Source organism: Syngnathoides biaculeatus, chromosome 19 (genome assembly GCF_019802595.1).
Source record: "Syngnathoides biaculeatus isolate LvHL_M chromosome 19, ASM1980259v1, whole genome shotgun sequence".
Classification (NCBI taxonomy): domain Eukaryota; kingdom Metazoa; phylum Chordata; class Actinopteri; order Syngnathiformes; family Syngnathidae; genus Syngnathoides; species Syngnathoides biaculeatus.
Window position 1 is genome coordinate 10,451,728 of NC_084658.1, and position 17,589 is coordinate 10,469,316.

The following is a 17,589-nucleotide window of genomic DNA, read 5'->3' on the forward strand; positions in this document are numbered from 1 at the left end:
TTATTTCCCTCCTCAAACCATTTTCAGAAATTGTAGAGTAATATTTTCTTTTCAAAATGCACATCTATCTTCTAATAAAACGGAAGAGTTTTTCTTCTTTGGATTTGGAAAGAGTGGCATTGTACAATCGAAAAGCTGCATGATTACAATGTGCCCCAATGAAATGTCTTTGAATGGGGCTTGATTGCGATACATTTATGCTATAATTACACATGTTTTCCTTTGTGGCTCAAACTTTTTAAATGGTGTATTTTATAAAATAAGTTGGCTCTTTAAAATGTTGAGGGTCAGTTTCAATTCATGCTTGTTCTTTAGCCAAAGAAATAGGAAAACGTATTCACTTAAGTCTTGTGATTTGCTGAGTTATTCCACAACATGCTGATGTTGTTAGGCCTGACAGTCGTGCAAACACCAAACTTGTGTGGGTCGTATTTGTACAATCTTAGGTGCATTCATGAAGAGATTCCACTCAAAATAAATAGTCTAATTTTATATTGTTATTTCAAAACTTGTCAGGCTAAATCAATATTTATAGATGAGATTTCTTACCCTCTCAAGTAACATAAAGAAGGCCTTTTAATTCAGGTCATGTTCGAGATGCTCTGGATAGCAGTTACACCTTAGCATCAACAAAATGGTCACATTGGTGCAGATGTTCACTTGTCTGTGAGCATATGAGAGAGGAAGAGTTGTGATACTGTAGAAGCTAAGAAAGGATGAGTGGTGTAAGTTACATCGGTCTGGGACCTGCATTAGACAAGTACCAGGTGGAGAGATTAAAAATGTACTGTTTCTTTTCCCAAGTATTTACACAGAAGTGACTGACTAGACATCGTAGACTGACGGACAGAAGGATAGCGAAATAGATAACAGAAATTTTGGAATGACAGGTAGATGGACAGAGACTGACAAGAAGAAAACGATCTGATGCCTTTTTTTAAGGTCTCAAATTCTTCTGTTTGGTTAAACTATTATGTAACGTTTTGGTTCAGCACGTTGCCTATATCCTTCAAAGTAACTGGAAGTGATTTCATACAAATGCTGAATGAATCTCCCTGAAAATATGGAGGTTTAATCCCTAAGCTTGAGGGAGAAAACCTAAAGCCGCCTTCTATAAAGTTGTCTCATTTGGCAGGATACTTTTCATCTGCCTGAGCATTTCAGACGTGGGAATTGTGTGGGTTTCAACTGACAAAAAAAATAGCCTTTGCTGTGGCTCTGCCTGTGTGTCCCAAAAAATGTATACAGAATTGAATAGCTCTCAGGTGAATGTTCAATGCGAAGCTTCTGAGTTTTTTTTTTTTTTGAGGATGAGAATGTTTTTTTTCATTTTCAGGATTATGCCCCACACAACCAACACATTACCATCGTACATCTAGGCAAAAAAAAAAAAAAAAGGCACCGTTTTCTGAATTCAAATTTGCTGTTAATGCGTTCTTGCGTTGCTTCACATTATCAGTACTTCCTTAACCAGAACCAAACAGTTTTACAAAACAACTCGCATGTATCATTCTTTAAAGATTACTTTGCTACATCCAAAGTCAAACATGCTGTTTTGTTTGAATTTCACAATATTGTTTCAGTTAGTGGTCAAACACCCACCACAAAGAAATTAATTTTACTGAATTTAATATTGAGTACCATTTTAACATTCCCAAGTGTCACATACTATAATTATACATTAAATGTACCGTTTCTGCACTATAAGGCGCACCGCACTATAAGGTACACCTTTAATGAATGGCCTATTTTAAAACTTTTTTTTCCATATATAAGGTGCATAGAATAGATGCTACAGTAGAGGCTGGGGTTACATTATGCATCCATGGAGCTGCATTTAAGGCTCAATATTGATCCACATATAAGGTACACCGGATTATAAGGCCCATTGTTGGCTTTTAGGTGCGCCTTATGGTGCGCAAAATACGGTAATTAAATGTAAGCCACATTTATCATTAACTTAACATAACTTTGCTTGTGATGTGTTGCATGGAGCATGTTGCCTTAGACAGATTATTGTGCTTTACTTGGCCGTCTACATTTCAGTATTTTCCATCGTTATTACTCTTGATTTATTGTTGATCAGACCACTAACGGCAAAACACATCATAACAAAATATACAATAAAAATAAACAGTCTTCAACTGCAACATGATGATGTTTAAAAAAATAAATAAATAAAAATAAAAAAAGTTATCCTCAAAATTAAAAAAAATTTGCTTTCCAGTGGGCACTTTGTTCTTTTATAGTTAAGTGTGTTGACCAGCTCGGACTGGTGTGTTTGTCAATTTATTATCTCATATTTCCATTCTATTTCTTCACCAAATACTGTATCCTCCTAACTCACTGATGACCTTCTTTGGCGGCATTCCAAAAACAAAAAAAGGCAAAAAAGGCAGCACATACTTGTTAGATTGGTCACGACTAGTTGATACAGTAGATCATAACTAAGATGAAGTCTCACTATACAGTACAGTATATGTTAAATTTAAGTATTTCAACATTTACTGATATTTTCCAAATCAGCCATAGTGATGGTTCGGCGTGATTGGATGTTTCCGTCGTTTCCTAAATGTACAAACCTTGCACAACAAGAGCTGCAAGGATGGAAAACATTAACATGGTTAACCAAAAATGATGAGCTTTCTGTGCACCTTTTTGCTTCTTCGGTGAATTTGACATGTACTTGCTGCACAATCCCTGCTTGCGAATGTTAACCATGCTCAGCTTAAACCAATATCCATGACCTGCACAAAAGCATGGCAGCTTAAAATGCAAATTTGCGGGAACCAAGTTGTTGGAATTAGAAATGCTTTTGCTCTGACAGTAGCTCAGCATCTGAAAATATAACAAATATTGCTATGGAGATGTTCAGCTGTGGGAAATTTGCTAGAGGATAGATTCTGTATTTCCAGAAATACAAATACACTGTTTTCAGCCATGGACAAGGACTTGTTGGAGGGAAAATGACAATTTTGTAAATTTATCTAATGCACCTTGCTTATCAAGGAAATGTAGGTTTTAATTCAAAGCAGTGTCCTGCATTGTGAAGTTTCAGGCCTACAGCCACACACTCACATTATTTTTGCTTTTTAGGAAACACATTGGGTATGACAAGATCTTTTCCCAACACGCATGGTGCTAGAGGCAGGTTACATGCTGTTTGCCAGTTTTTGTTAAGGCTGTTGTCAGCGGCTAGGATAGCATGCAATGGTTCTTGCATGACAGGGCATGCAAATAAAATAATACTGAACTGAAAATGACATTTAGGTTTGAAACTTTATTTAATCAGCGGGTAATCCCACCATAACCATCTTTATAACTGATAGTTTAATGGCTCAATTAACTCCCCAAATAACAGCAAGTTCAACACATTGTTATTTGTGGTTTGACAAGTTCACCCAAAGATGTGACTTAAATGTGTGGTGAAGTTGTCACAATTTACTGACACTGTTAGCAGCAGCTTGCTTTGGTGCTCTGTTGTCAAATTTTCTGCAACCACAGATATCTACTGTATGTAGGGTTCATTATAAACTTTGTCTCATTAAATCCCCTCTTTACCACACACACCTGAAAAGTGTAGTTACAATAGCAAATACTTTCCACTTGTGCACTGCTTCCTTGGGGTTAGGGAATGTATGCGATCAATTTATCTATAGCGTCATTCTAGTTCACAATTCATTGTATATAGGGGTGATTCATTAACTGTACTTGAATCTTATGTGCTTCAACAGTAAGCCGTTGGGGTAAATTTGGTCAGATTAAATATAATTAGGTCAAGATTTGATTCCTAAAACCAGGAGGTACACACTTTGTTTTACAGTGCTTTTAGACATGATGGGATCTGAGTGCAGTATGTTTTGTTTGGAGTCATTGTCTTGTTGAAACACTTTCAGGCATATTTCCTTTTCGGCACAACAAAACGTGACCTCATCTTGTATTCTGATGTATTCAAAGTGATCCATGCTCCCTGGTAGGCATAACACCATCGTATGATGTGCGCGCCATTGTGCTTCACTATTTGGATCACTAATGTCAATCTCATGTGGGTGTTATAGTTCATTTACCATATGATCCTAATTAAAGACAAATTACACAAAGAGGTTGCTCCTCATTATTAAGCAATTAAGTTTCCTTCAGTTTTTCTTCCCAGTGAAAAAACATTTTAAACCCCCAGCCAAACTATGCTGTGTCAAACACTACCAGGTTGAGAGCTTTTAACCATAACAAAGACCAAACTCTGTATCTGTTTCACAGTATTGGAGAAAGAGTAAGAGGACGCCCATTTTCTGTTGAAAAATAAAAAAAAAAAAACAGCAAAAAAATGCCCACCCAAGCCCGATATATGGTTTAACCCAAGAGATTGACTTATTTTCCCTGATTGACTTTTGTGAAGGGGTCACTGATGGTGTCGTGCTACACAAGCCTGATTTTTGTTTGCGCACCGTCAGATCAATTCCTGCTCATTGATTGTGTCAATATCTGCCCTATAACTGACTGCCGACTAGTTCAGAGTGTAGTCCATCTTTCGCCCATTGTTAGCTTGGATAGGCTCCAGCACTCCCACGACCCTTGTGTGGATGAGGGGCTTGGAAGATGGATAGATAGCTCCATGATGAAGGCTCGCCCAGTGGTTTGATCCTGGATCCAGGAAATGGTGGAAATAAAATAAGGATAAATAGCTGTTGATTCAAAGTGATTCTGACTACAGAATGACATCAAATGAACACGAGTGTATAGTTGTCATTTTAAAAGAATTGCAGTCTGTCCCTTTGATGAAGCGTCACAGTGTGCCTGTGGTGCTGTGGCAACTCTGACACAAGGTGCAAGGCAAGAGCAGGGTGAGACTGAGGTCAGCTGGAGGGCATTCAACTATCCTGCTGGCTTATCCCTGATTATGTCCTTCTGGTAAAGCTAACCACTGGGCACCCTCCTCAACCTGGGATGGAAATCGTTTGAATAATTCCTGCGTTTTGTATCGTGTGGCGATAGGGAAATATGTCCATTTTCCAAGCCACATCCTCGCAAGTGTCACGGGAATGCCTATCCCAGATAACTTTGTGCGAAAGGCGGATTCCAACCTAAACTGATCGCTAGTCATTTGCAGAGCACCCATTGACACCATCATTATGCAGAAATCAATCCCACGCTGCCCCACCTCAAAGTCAGGCGTGTGTCCCACTACACCATCAGTAATGGCTTTATGGAAATGTGCAATTTTATTATTAATTTAGTGTATTCAAAAATTACTGAGTTATTTTTTTTAATGTAAGCAGACCACATCCTTGTTTAATAAGAATTATGTCCCTGGATGACAGGTCTGTCCACGACTCAATTTGTTGTAAGGGAAAAGTTTCATCAAGACTTATAGCATGTGTGGAGTGTTGTATTTGTATGTTTCTTTATTTGTTTGATAGTTAGCCAAATTTATGTTTCTACCATTTGTTTTCTAGGACAGGTGGGAATGGTTTCATTTTGACTCAAATGCAAAAAGAATGCAAGGAACCTCATCTGCATTTTCAGCCACTTTTTTTTTGCAAATTTCTGACTTGGATCCATCCTGTCGATGTGATGGAGTGTGGTAAGGAAGTAAAGAAACGGGTCTAAGCGGGGTGGAACAGTTGGCGGAAGGTGTCTGGTGTTCTATGTGACATAAGAGTCTCCGAGGATGAAGGGCAAAGTTTTTAAAACAGTGGTTTGGCCGACCATGATGTACGGATTAGAGATGGTGGGACTGAAGAAACAACAGGAAGCAGAAGTGGAGGTAGCAGAAATGAAGATGTTGAGGTTCTCGCTTGGCGTGAACAGGTTGGATAGGATTAGAAATGAGCTCATTAGAGGGACAACCAAAGTTGGATGTTTTGGAGACAAGGTTAGAGAGAGCAGACTAAGATGGTTTGGACATGTTCAAAGGCGAGAGAGTTGAGCGTATTGGTAGAAGGGTACTGAGGATGGAGCTGCCAGGTAAAAGAGCGAGAGGAAGACCGAAGGAAAGGTTGATCGATATTGTGAGGGAGGACATGATGACAGTGGGTGTTAGAGAGGAAGATGCATGAGATAGGCTTAGATGGAAAAATATGACACACTGTGGCGACCTCTCACAGGACAAGTCATAAGGAAAAGAAGAAGAAGAAGGATCCATCCTCTCGATATAGTTTCATCAAAATGGATTGCGTAGTTTTTGTAAAGTTCTGGTGATTATAAATCGAACGAACCAAGCAAAACGCAGTGATTAAAACAAAACTTCAAATTTCCACTTGTAGATATAGACTTCACAATTGCATACAAATAAGATAATGTCAGCAAAGAACCTTAACATCCTGAAACTCCATTTAACTGAATATTGTAGGGATCTTAAGTTGTGTGCGTAGCCGATGCGTCTACAGTATGAAACACTGTATGAACAGCTTCCTGAGTTTGAGTCTGTCCACATCTGAAGGCAACTCCTTGATTTACTCTTGCTTTATCTGTCTCTCCAAGTCCTTCTTTTGTTGTTCCATCGCTCTGCTTCTTCTGAACAAAGGACGGATTTTTCATTTTCCAAAGGTGTATACACCGCCATAATTCACAGGTAAACATGCAGCTTAAGGCATGGTACCTAGTGTTCCCTCGCGTGCACAGCAAATGATTGGCATCACATCGATCAGGCCTTTCTCTCATTCATCGTTTTTCCCCTGGTGCTATTTTCTTATAAAGCAAAAGATGCCTTTTTTTTTTTGTTCCCACTTCCTTTCCCTTCATTTTACTAATGTACTACTGCCAGTTCATACTGACAGTTTGAACAAATATTACACACTCTCGCCTTTAAGTAAGGCGTTAAAAAAAAAAAGACAATTTGTTCAATTGCCCGACTGTCCTTACAGCGCGGCTTAGCTTGATGTCAGCAAGTTGGACAGCTCAGCATCGGCCTGCTTCCTGCCATCTTTCCACTTCAACAATTTCGCGAGGCACATTGTTGACTGTACTCTTGGAAAATAATTTTTGTATGTCTTCCCAGAAATACTCTAACATGTGTACATTAATTTGAAAGCTTGAAGATAAACTTTCTATCCCCCGTGTTTTCATAATCGATCAGTAACTCTGTCCGATAAGTTTTTTTTTTTTTTTTTTTGTCTTTTGTTGAGCCAAACAATAAGCCGCGTTCCATGGCTCCTTTGCATGTCTGCATGTGGAAGTGTTTGTGACTTTGGTTGGCATCCTGTCTGTTTGCTTCACTGTCATCCTGTGTATGCTGCTGGGAGAGGATTGCCATTGGCGCCTCCCTCCTTCTCCCTTCTGCCCTCCTCCCATCATGTACGCCCTTCCTGCAGATTCTCATTCTTAAAATCCCCAACAACGTTGTTACGGCAGTATAAGCTACCTCAGCGTTCTCACTATCCTCATCTTTTCTTTCCAACCGTGGCTTTCTTCCTTGCTCTTCTCCTGACAGTCAAATTGATCATCTTGCATCATGGAATCAACTAGTCAGGGGTCTCGTCCCTCCACTCCATTCAGTACCCATGGATGGAGACTGGATAGGTTTGAGTTTACTAGTCAGGAAGGCAAGGGGAGGTACTAATGGCCACGACCCGGGACGTCACACCCAACCCAGACGCCCCGACTGCAATGGCACTCTTGTTTCGGTGTGTGCGTTTGTGCGTGTGCCTGTGACTGGGGGTTCAACGTGTTAGTGGCTCAGACAGCTGAGGCTGCAGTGGAGACTAAGACAAAGGCACTCACCCGCATATAAGAAATATCCCTGAATAATCAGTTAAATGGAACAGGGACATCATTTGGGAGACCATTTGTCAGGTGAGAGTTTGGGTACATAATCAACTATTTCTGACAGTTGATATTTTCTAAATGCCTGAACAACCAGTGTGTGTGTTTGTGTGAAGGCGTGCTTTCAGAAACAAGATTCAAACCAATGTTGTTGTCTGTGTTATTGCAGGTTTTAAACTAACCACAGGGGGGCAGACATCAATGTCGTCGCTCTCAGAACATCGGGGCGAGACGCAGCCACATAAACTTGACCACCAGCAGTTTTTGGCAGGAGACTTTTTATCAGGTATGAAAGGAAGAGTTTCTGTCTTTTTCAGCGTGCGAGAAACATTTCTGTAGACTTGTTGTCCCTTGTAAATAACATTGATTCAGTCTACATATACCAAAGTTTTCTAACTGTGGTGGCCTCACTAAAAGCAGCAGTTGGGAACTTGTTATGCCCCTAAGCCTAGGTCATCCTGTGCCTTGTTCATTGGCACGTCAGCAGTGCCCTGGAGGCAAACTGGTATTTCTATAGGAACTCATCCTGACATCCACACGACAGATCCTTAGTGCTGAGGTGGTGTCAAAGCTAAGGCTTCTTTGCTTTCAGGGAAATATTGAAAAGGATTTGACTTCAACAGTATCTTCCTCTGTCAAGAGTTCTTTTTTTCCCTCCATAAATTCAAATCCTCAAATGGTCTAAGTTAAAACTTTGGGGATTATTGTCATACACTACAGAATCTAATTGTTACAACTGTCAAGCAACTTTAACTGCTTCTGTATCCCCAATTTCTGTTTATAAATGATTGTTGAGCGATAGAGTGTAACTTTGAACAATAGTATCCAAAGATATACATTTTTTTCCCTTTCTTGTATTTCCGTAATATGTCGAAATCTGCTCGTGTATGAAAAATTGGAAGGTTCTCATTTACAACCACTACTTGGGGTGGTAGATATCGCCCAAAATTCATATCCTGGAATTTTTGGACTAAATGAAAAATGAGTCAATATACATACAGTACTTTAATTTCCCTAGTTGTAACATGTTAAAATGGGAAGAAATATATAGTGTACAAACTCCATAAGACCAAGCCTGAACCTTTATATCCAGTTTTTGTATAAGATTGCTGATGTTATTCCTTTGACTTTTCCTTCCTCTTTCTTCCCCTTCCTTCCATTTACTCTTCCCTCTCTTTTTGTTCTTATGACTTCTTCCTGATGGTTGCCCTTTCCTGTCAGCCTCTATATGAGGTTATTCAGACCCCCTCACCTCCCTTTCCATCCCTGTCCAAATGATGCATTCAAGCTTGACAGGAGTATTTTCAGGTGTATTACAATTGCCTCAGAATTGGTCGCTATTAGCCATACTTAAACTGCAAGAAACACCATTTATAGAGAGTGATGGCAACATCAACGACCTTGTATACAGTTACTAGATATCCTCTCCTCATACGCATTATCCCTGACTTTACGCAACAGCTTGGTGTTTCACACACAAATCATTTTGATTTAGAAATACTGAACTTTATATTGCAAATAACATCTCTCCAGAATAATGAAATTGATTAAAAAGAAACTGTGGGATGCTTCTGATGCGATTTCAATGCCTGAACTCCAACAAAGCAGCGGAGGGCAATCATCATATTTTCATCCAGATTTGGAAGAGGCTTGATATATGATACTTTGCGCTGTGACACTCAACAGAATTGTAAATCATGAACATTCTGATATAAATCCACCCTAACATGCAACCTTGTATTAGTACCCTGATTAGTGCATTATGATAATGAAATCTCATTAAATTTGTCAGTTACAAATGCAGTGGTTAATACTACTCAGATAATTGACTGGTGGAGTGAGGCGTGCAGCACAAACTCACGGAATCACACACGTTATATATCATATGAGGCCAAGTTATGCCTGTCACCATGCCAATCGCTACATACTTGGATGTCACTGTTGCTTTGATGAGACTTGGCATCCCTGGGCCTCTGAATTACTGCTCCAGATTTCAACAGACACACACACACTTGACATTTTGTTCAAGAAAGTAACCAGAAGAGGCTTTATCGCATTAAGCACATATTTAAATCTTTTCTTTGGTAACTATTCCTCCTCAGGTTTCTCCCAGCCTGCAGGCCCAGGATTGAATATAGAGGTGGGAACTGCTGCTCTCACTGCAGAGAAGTCTCCAGGTATCGCTGATCCTCTGCAGCCTGCACCCTCAGCAGGGTCAGAGGCCTCAAAAGTGCCCCACAACCCCATGCTGCCTGAACCACAAGCTCCTCGCAGTACCCTGGATCTGTCAGCAGGTAACACATGCAGATTTATTCGCATGTCGCAGACATTTACTGTTTGCTTGGCTAGCAAGATGAACCTCCTGCTCCTTAAGAATGTTTTATCTCAAAAAAGATGTACCATAATGATTTATTAGATGCAATTAGAGTATGTGAAGTGCTTTTGCAGCCTAGATTCCACACTAAATTATTTTCGCCTTGTTCATATGCGGTATATTGCCAGATAAAGAGGTGAGTTGTTTATAGCACAATAAACTCATGAGCATTTGGAATAATTGTAGTTTCATTACATTCTGCCATTTAGTATAAATGATGTCTAGCATTCTTAATATCTATTTTTTGTAAATTGTATCATAACAATCGTGTTTGCTGTTATTTGCTGCACTGGAGGCATTACACAGATCAGCTGTCTTCTTTTCGAGCGCTTCTTCCTCTTGCACGCACACCAGCTCAAATCAGATTTAATCATCAGGCTTGAGGTCGATTCATATCTGATGCTGTCATCTATACAGTGTTCAACTTTGCAGTAGCCTCTAGTACTGCCTCCATGTGTTTGCGTGCTGGGTTATGTGTTTGTATTTCTTCTACATACGAGAGCTTTCTGTGCTATAGTTGCTGCTCTGCTGCAAGCTTGCTTGCTAAATCCATAAACTTTATTTCAAGGTCACCTTTCAGGAATTAAGGCCAGACTCCTCCACAGCATCGTCCAACTTTATCTCATGAGCACCTATTACCTGCATTTCTCACATTTCTACTGAGATTTCATGGTTTGGGATTGTGATTTAGGAATACATAAGAACCCCTTGGTAGTAGACAGTGAGAGATTGTAAAGCATTATTGTGGCAACCACACCAGAATATGTAGAAATTAGATGATAATACATTATAATGTATAGGGAAAATTGAAATAATTCATCCCTGTTTGACTGTTGCGATACATGTTTCATCTTTCCATTCATCTCAATTTATTATTATCAAGACCCTTTGGACAGTTCTTTTTTTCAACTTTGTACTGAACATTTTGTTGCTGACCTTTTCTGTTTTTGTATTTTAAAGTACTGTACATTTAGTGATTGTGCCCTGCTAACATTGTCTATTTAGTGAAGATCCCTCCTAATTTAACCAAACCTTAAAGGTTTGCCCGAGGTAGATTTTACAAATCATGTCAGAGTAAATAAAACAAAAAAATACATAAATAAATAGTGATATTTACTATTTGAAATATAAAGCGAGTAAAATGTCATTTTTATGAGCCATCAGCCAAGCTAAAAATTATATTTTAAGTACCCATATTCAATTTATCCCATTGGACACTGTTTAAAATATCTGAATGACTATTGACAGGCAAAAATCCCTTCTAAATTGTTGCTGGATCCTCTGAAATTGTTTAAATTGTGCTCCCTTTCCCAAAGCAGTGAGACACCTCTATTCCATGTTGTTCTTGATCTTAATGAGGTTATGTAAAATGTGATTTAAGTCTCACTAAGATTCCTCACCTACTCCCAATTATATTCCACAGGCAGCAAAATTACGTAAGCTTGTTCTTGAACTTGTAGCCCTCCAGAGTTTGTAAAGTATGGGGTGGACAGGTTACCGAGTTACTGCTATTAAACAAATATGTACACATGGCTGTCTGCAGTGCGGGTAAAGGAAAGTAAAACTAGTTCATCTTCATATGTTCCATTTGACTATTTTTGAAAAGAAATGCTATTTGATGTTCATGTTTGTGAAATGTCGAAGCAACGCCCCAACTATGAAAAGAACCAAGTAAAGTTATTGAACATATTTCAGTAAAATTTTTGAACGGGTTATATCGTGAGCTGTAACTGTAGAATGTGTCTTATTTTTACCACAACCCTAACAACCCCAACCTTAAACTCTTCCCTTTCCACCCACAACAAGGTGCCTTAGGTGACTGCTGGCCAGACCCGACTGGCTGCCTGTCGACAGACCTCCCTTTCAGCCCCAGTGTCACCTCTGTCATCAGTCGCCATGCTAACAATCTCGCAATGATTCGTGACGACCCGGCTAAAACCTGGCCAAGCAGAGAAAGCACCGCGTATGCCGGAGGTGATGAAAGGGACGGAGAGGAATCAGACAGAAAACAGAAGAAAAAGAAGAAAAGGAGACAGAAAGAAGAGGGCTCTTATGAGCACTTTGAAAGCAAGGGTCACCTTGAAGTGCAGTCACCCGGAGAAAACATTCCCCCTGAAGAGTTTTTCAACGAAAGGACTGAACCGAAACGTGATAGTGGAGAAGGTGGCTGGGAGGAACAAATTTGGAAAAGCGGAGGACGAGGTAAGAAGGGCAAGAGCAGGAAGAAGATTCCTGAAGAGTGGGAAGTGTCTCCAGAGCCATTTGCCACATCATCCACAGGTAAAATCACCCAAGAGGTTATGAAAGATCTCAGAAGTTCAGCTCCGACAAGCATGGAAGTCTCCATTGCTGATATAAATACCAATCAGACCCCTTGGAAAGAGGAGAGCTTCACAGAGGAAGGTCTAGTCCCTTTGCCTCTGTCCGATGATCTATTAGCCCCTGCAACAGTTTCCATCAGCCCACTCGTCTTGAAAAGCGAGTTGAAAGCTACAGCAGCTCCGTTTATGATGCCTTCATTGACCAGTGCTGGGCCAATTGACTCCTTCCCCATGGATGCTAGTCCCAGTGAATCATTTGAAATGCTAATTGACACTGAAAATGCTGGCTTGGATGACATGGCTGACAGTGGCATGCTTGAAAACACTAGTTCCTTCCAAGAGCCTGTTGGGCAAGCCATATCTGAGTTAGAGACTTCAACTTTTAGCCTTCCTTCCCAGCCAGGCTCAGCCCTTTCTCGAAACGGCGACGTCTTGGCATCAGCCCCTCCCCTTTCACCATCAGACGCTTCATGGCTCCTGAACAACTCTCACACGAGCAGCAACAAGGAGCCGTTCGACTTCAGTGATGCAAACGCTTCCAGTCATTCTATACCCATAAGCCTGGTATTTGATACCCCTTGCCCAGCCCCACTCCGATCCCCCAAAACCACAGCTCAGGAATGCCTAACCAAAGAGCACGAAAATGAGCAGTCAGACAAGAAGCAATCCAAGAAGTCTCGTTCTTCATCTTCTTCCTGTGTTAAGAGTCCCACTGCCTCAGAGGCAAAGAAATTGACTCCTCAAGAATCTCCGAGTGTCAGTCCCTCTTCCTCCCCATCAGTCATCTCTCTTGGAACTCCACCATCTGGCCTAAACCCTGCAGCAAAGCCCTTCTTTCCCAGCTTTGCTGATACCGTGGAACAACCAAGTGTGGTTTCCCCCATCATCGAAGGTTGGTTGTGGATGAAATATTGTAGCAGTTAATTATAGAGTACGTTGTACAAATTAGTTGTTAGCATGAAGCGTGACATTCCCATCCAGTATGCGTTGTTAGATGCACATATTTGTATTCTTTCTTGCATGAAGATAACTAAAATTATGGTAGAAGATTTTTGACTTGGCCATTTCAGTGTGTTTGTGTTTGACTAATGACGATAAAGCTGTGGATTGCGTTATTTTAATCTGAGCCTATCTTAAATGTTTTGTAATGCCGCTGCTTTATTTGTAATTAACCATGTTTCTGATGACAGGTTTGATGCTACTAACCAGTCAAACTTTCTCCTCAGTGGATCTCCTCTGTCTTTTCCAAAACCAAACCTTTCTTGTCTGCTGTTTCATTAATAGATATTTTTATGTAATATTTTCACTGCATCAAGGGCTTGGATGTCACTGTTTCTTTCCTTCTGTCTATTAACTTTGTCTTCTCCAGCAGCCTTTCTCTTTTACACCTCTTCTAAAATTGAATCATGAATGGAGTGATTAACTGTTAGTGTGTGGTATTTTCTGTTTTGTTTTTGCAAGTAAAGTCAAATTTTCAACTATTTGTATCTTTTATTTTGCATGCGCTGTGCCTGCTGACTTGGACACATTGGCACTATAGGTGAGTCTCCCTTTATTTTCTTTTGTGGTTGTGACGGTCATATATTGTCATTGGGAGTGGTAATTGACCTTACTAAATATTACATGCAACCAATTATTGCATGGAGTCCTACAACGAAGTAAAAGCTTTTAGGATTCTGTCCAGTTCAATAGATCAATAGAGTTCATTTCTCATGCCAATGCACATTAACAGTGACTTATATTTGTTTTTTATATATATATATATATATATATATATATATATTTTTTTTTTTTTTTTTTTTTTTTTTAAACATAAAATGGGTGACTTGGATAAATAATGGTTGTGAAAATGTTGTACAGTATGTCTGTAAAATTTCAAAGCACCTCTGTCCACGGTGCTGAAACATGAACTGAATCATCATTCGTTTGGCACAGTTTGCATTACTCAATTTGAAGCACATCTTGCTATCTTTGGTTGGCTTTTTGTCCAAATACAATACATCCTCTAAAATACAGTGTAAAGGCTCACTAAATAACACTCATTTTGTGGATCATGTAAGCTCTAAATAAATGTTAGTTCACATTTTTTTTTCTTGAAATATACACTGTATAATTCATGGTATACACAATACCACTACATTTTACCAATGCAGGTTTTTGTAAGTATGAAAAGATCAACAAAAACCCTTCCATAAATGTGATAAACGCGTAGTTCACTCTGATTGAGACAACCATAGAGAAAATTAAAACACACTACATGAATCAGAAAATCCCCCAGCCAACAAAGTGGAAGATAGAGATTAATGAAAGTAGAGTGATAAAAATGCAAGGCAAATCCATGTGAACTACTGTCAAAGTGTAAAAGAAGGAAAAGGATGCCGTTCATTTGTTTGCTCTGTGAACAGATTTCCTCTTTATGCCTCAACTGCTAAACTCGTACCCCCAAATGGATTTGTCATTTTCGCAGTTTGTCTCTTTAACATGATTTCCCGACTGGCTGGAAAAACACAGCTTCACTTGTCATGAAATCGTTTTTCTTGTGCATGGGGATCTGCAGAATGAGCCGTTCTCTCCGTGAAGTGTTGCAGAAGGGCAAATTATTTGTAATTTAATTTTTGTAGGCAAAAGTGAATTCCCTTTGGTGGAAAGTGTGGCAGCTGTTTCGAAGACATGTTGCTCTTGGAATAGGAAAAGACTGCTTTATTGATCCTCTGCCCTGACAACACACTTTCGTCACTTACAAAATGGTGAAAAATGTTTTCTACCAATATCACTGTCATTGCCTCATTTTTCAAGAAGCTAAACTTCCTTCAAGAACGTTATTATAGTGAATCTTATGACATGACAGATTATGAAATGCTACGTTGTAAAATAACCAAAACATTCTCCTGTTGTATGTGCTGGATTTAACACCATGTTTTACATTTACCATCTCCACTTTTGAAAAGCTTTTGTTGTATAAGTAATATCACACTCATAAGAGTCTGCAAAGTGGAGAGTTTTTAAAGTGGTAGCAATATTTGAATCTATCTCATTTCAATCACCACTCCAAAAGGCATTAGATGTGGCCAGAGCAGGATGACTCTTTAAATGATCAAATGCTTTTAACTGCTGCTGTCTACAGTACAGTAAATAACTAGGGGGGGGGGATTTCTCTCTTGGATTTTGCATTACATCACTCGTACATTATGCTGTGTTCCTCTTCTTGAAGTTTATTATTGTTTGACTTTCTTTCAACCTTACCTTCTGGCCGCACTGAAGTGTAGTTTTTGGCTGAGATTGGCTGAATTTTTTTTTTTTAAAGTTGGGTTCTTCTGTTTCCAGAAACGAAAAAAAATGGGCATCAATGTGGGTAAATATTGTATAAGAATAAAATAGAACAGGCTTTTATTTGCTGACTAATTGGGAAATTCTCATTTTGTAGCAGCTATGTAATATGTACTGTACTTCCTAGATGTACTGTATCTACTGTGTAATGATTTCCACCAGTTGTTTATCACTGGTGATTGCTGAATATAAGACCAGTGCAGCATTGAAGTGATTCAGTTATCACGTCTTGGTTCAGAGCCCCCCAGTCTTCCTTAATTCCCAGACAAAACAACAACCATCGCCACCGAACAAGGCTGGAACAAGCACAGATGAGGAGTCAGTCACCATAGCAACAGAAGACAGTTGCTTTGGCAACTAATAGGGAGATGGTCCATTGTGGGAACAATAGATGTTTAGTGAAGAAGGGGGTGTTTTGACTGGCCTCGGAAGAAGATGAGATGGAACTATAAATAGATATCACTAAAGACTGTCTACATCATCCATATCTGTGACACCCCTGCAGTGATAAGTTTTTTCCTTTACACGTGATCTTTGCGTCTTTATGTCACTGCTTTTTAGAGGCATTAAATACCAAAGACAGTATAGTTCCCAACCATCAATTGTCTATTTTTATCAATGTTTAAGATTAGTTCAATACTTAAGAATCTTGTTGTGATGAAAATTTTTATAGTGAATTCTTTTTTGTGATTCCCTCAACAGAAAGTTGTTCTGTATCTCTGTTATAACACAAATTTTCCCCCTTGTCTGTATGACCTCCTGGTGGCTTACATGGGCTATTAGGCACAACATTTAGGTCACAGAGTAGGCCTTATATAAGAATTGCACTTTTGCCCTGGCAACCAGTCAGACAGGGGTGAGCCCATCATTTTTGGTTCCCTGTTTGATTTGTCCCTGAAAACTTAAATGTCAGTTTTGCAAGCAAACAGAGAGTGAATAAATGGACCAAGATACTTGACACACAGATGCAGTGACAGTACACCAGCTGCCCATCTGCCTGCACCTCAGGACCTGTCTGGCCTCTGATGCCCATCTGTCTCTTAGATCTTTCTCTTACCTGATGGATGGATATACTCATTTCTTCATATTATAAGACGTATTGGTTGGCTTTTCTTTAGATGTGATATTTTTGCTATATGTCATATTCTGAGGGATTTACAGGATGTATTGGATGGATTTTGAGACATTTTAGCTTTTCAAGTGCTATTTTTTTAATTGGCTTTTTGAACCACTAATTGAAATATGAGGTTCAGAAAACTGAATCCGCACTTTCTGGTGCCTGTGCTCCTTTTAGGCAACATGAACAAGATGGATCGATAGGAGCTGTCATTCTTTCAAATTAAAATTTCAAACTCAACACACAAAAGTCCAAAACAAAAAATAAAACCTTGCAAATCATAATTATTTCAAAAGTGGACAAAAATAATTATTCCAAGCCCGTCGTTTTTATTTACTGGTTACTTTGTATTAAGTAATGGGAATCTTCAGACCCAAACGATATTTTTTTCCACAGCCTTGCTACAGTATTTGTTTAGTTAAATGTATACATATGTGTCAAAGCGGTTGTAGTACTAATGGAGTGTGATTCTCCATAATGTGAGCAGATTCATTGTGACAGAAAACAAGGTCTCTTTACCAGAGGCCTGCTCTCCATCCCCCTCTGAACTGTTGCTGTTCTTGTCCTACGCTCTTGTAATGACGAGACAGACTGCAGATGTGCAGTATGTCTTGCATAAACTCGCATCCTAATCTTGTAATGACAAATAAACTTATATCATTCAGCTGCCCAAACTCATCTCTTAACTT

General features: G+C 39.3%; 1 protein-coding gene across 7 annotated transcripts in view; it reads left to right on the plus strand.

Annotated features, from left to right (window-relative positions):
• Positions 1-17,589, plus strand: part of LOC133492805 (microtubule-associated protein 4) — a 62,189-nt gene that overhangs the window by 24,688 nt on the left and 19,912 nt on the right. For 6 of the 7 annotated variants that reach the window (XM_061805513.1, XM_061805515.1, XM_061805518.1 and 3 more), the window contains 3 exons: positions 7,931-8,047; positions 9,864-10,055; positions 11,942-13,348. In XM_061805513.1, the coding sequence (XP_061661497.1) occupies positions 7,931-8,047; positions 9,864-10,055; positions 11,942-13,348 (1,716 nt within the window). The remainder of the gene's footprint in view (positions 1-7,930; positions 8,048-9,863; positions 10,056-11,941; positions 13,349-17,589) is intronic. The other variant, XM_061805519.1, reaches the window with a different exon arrangement.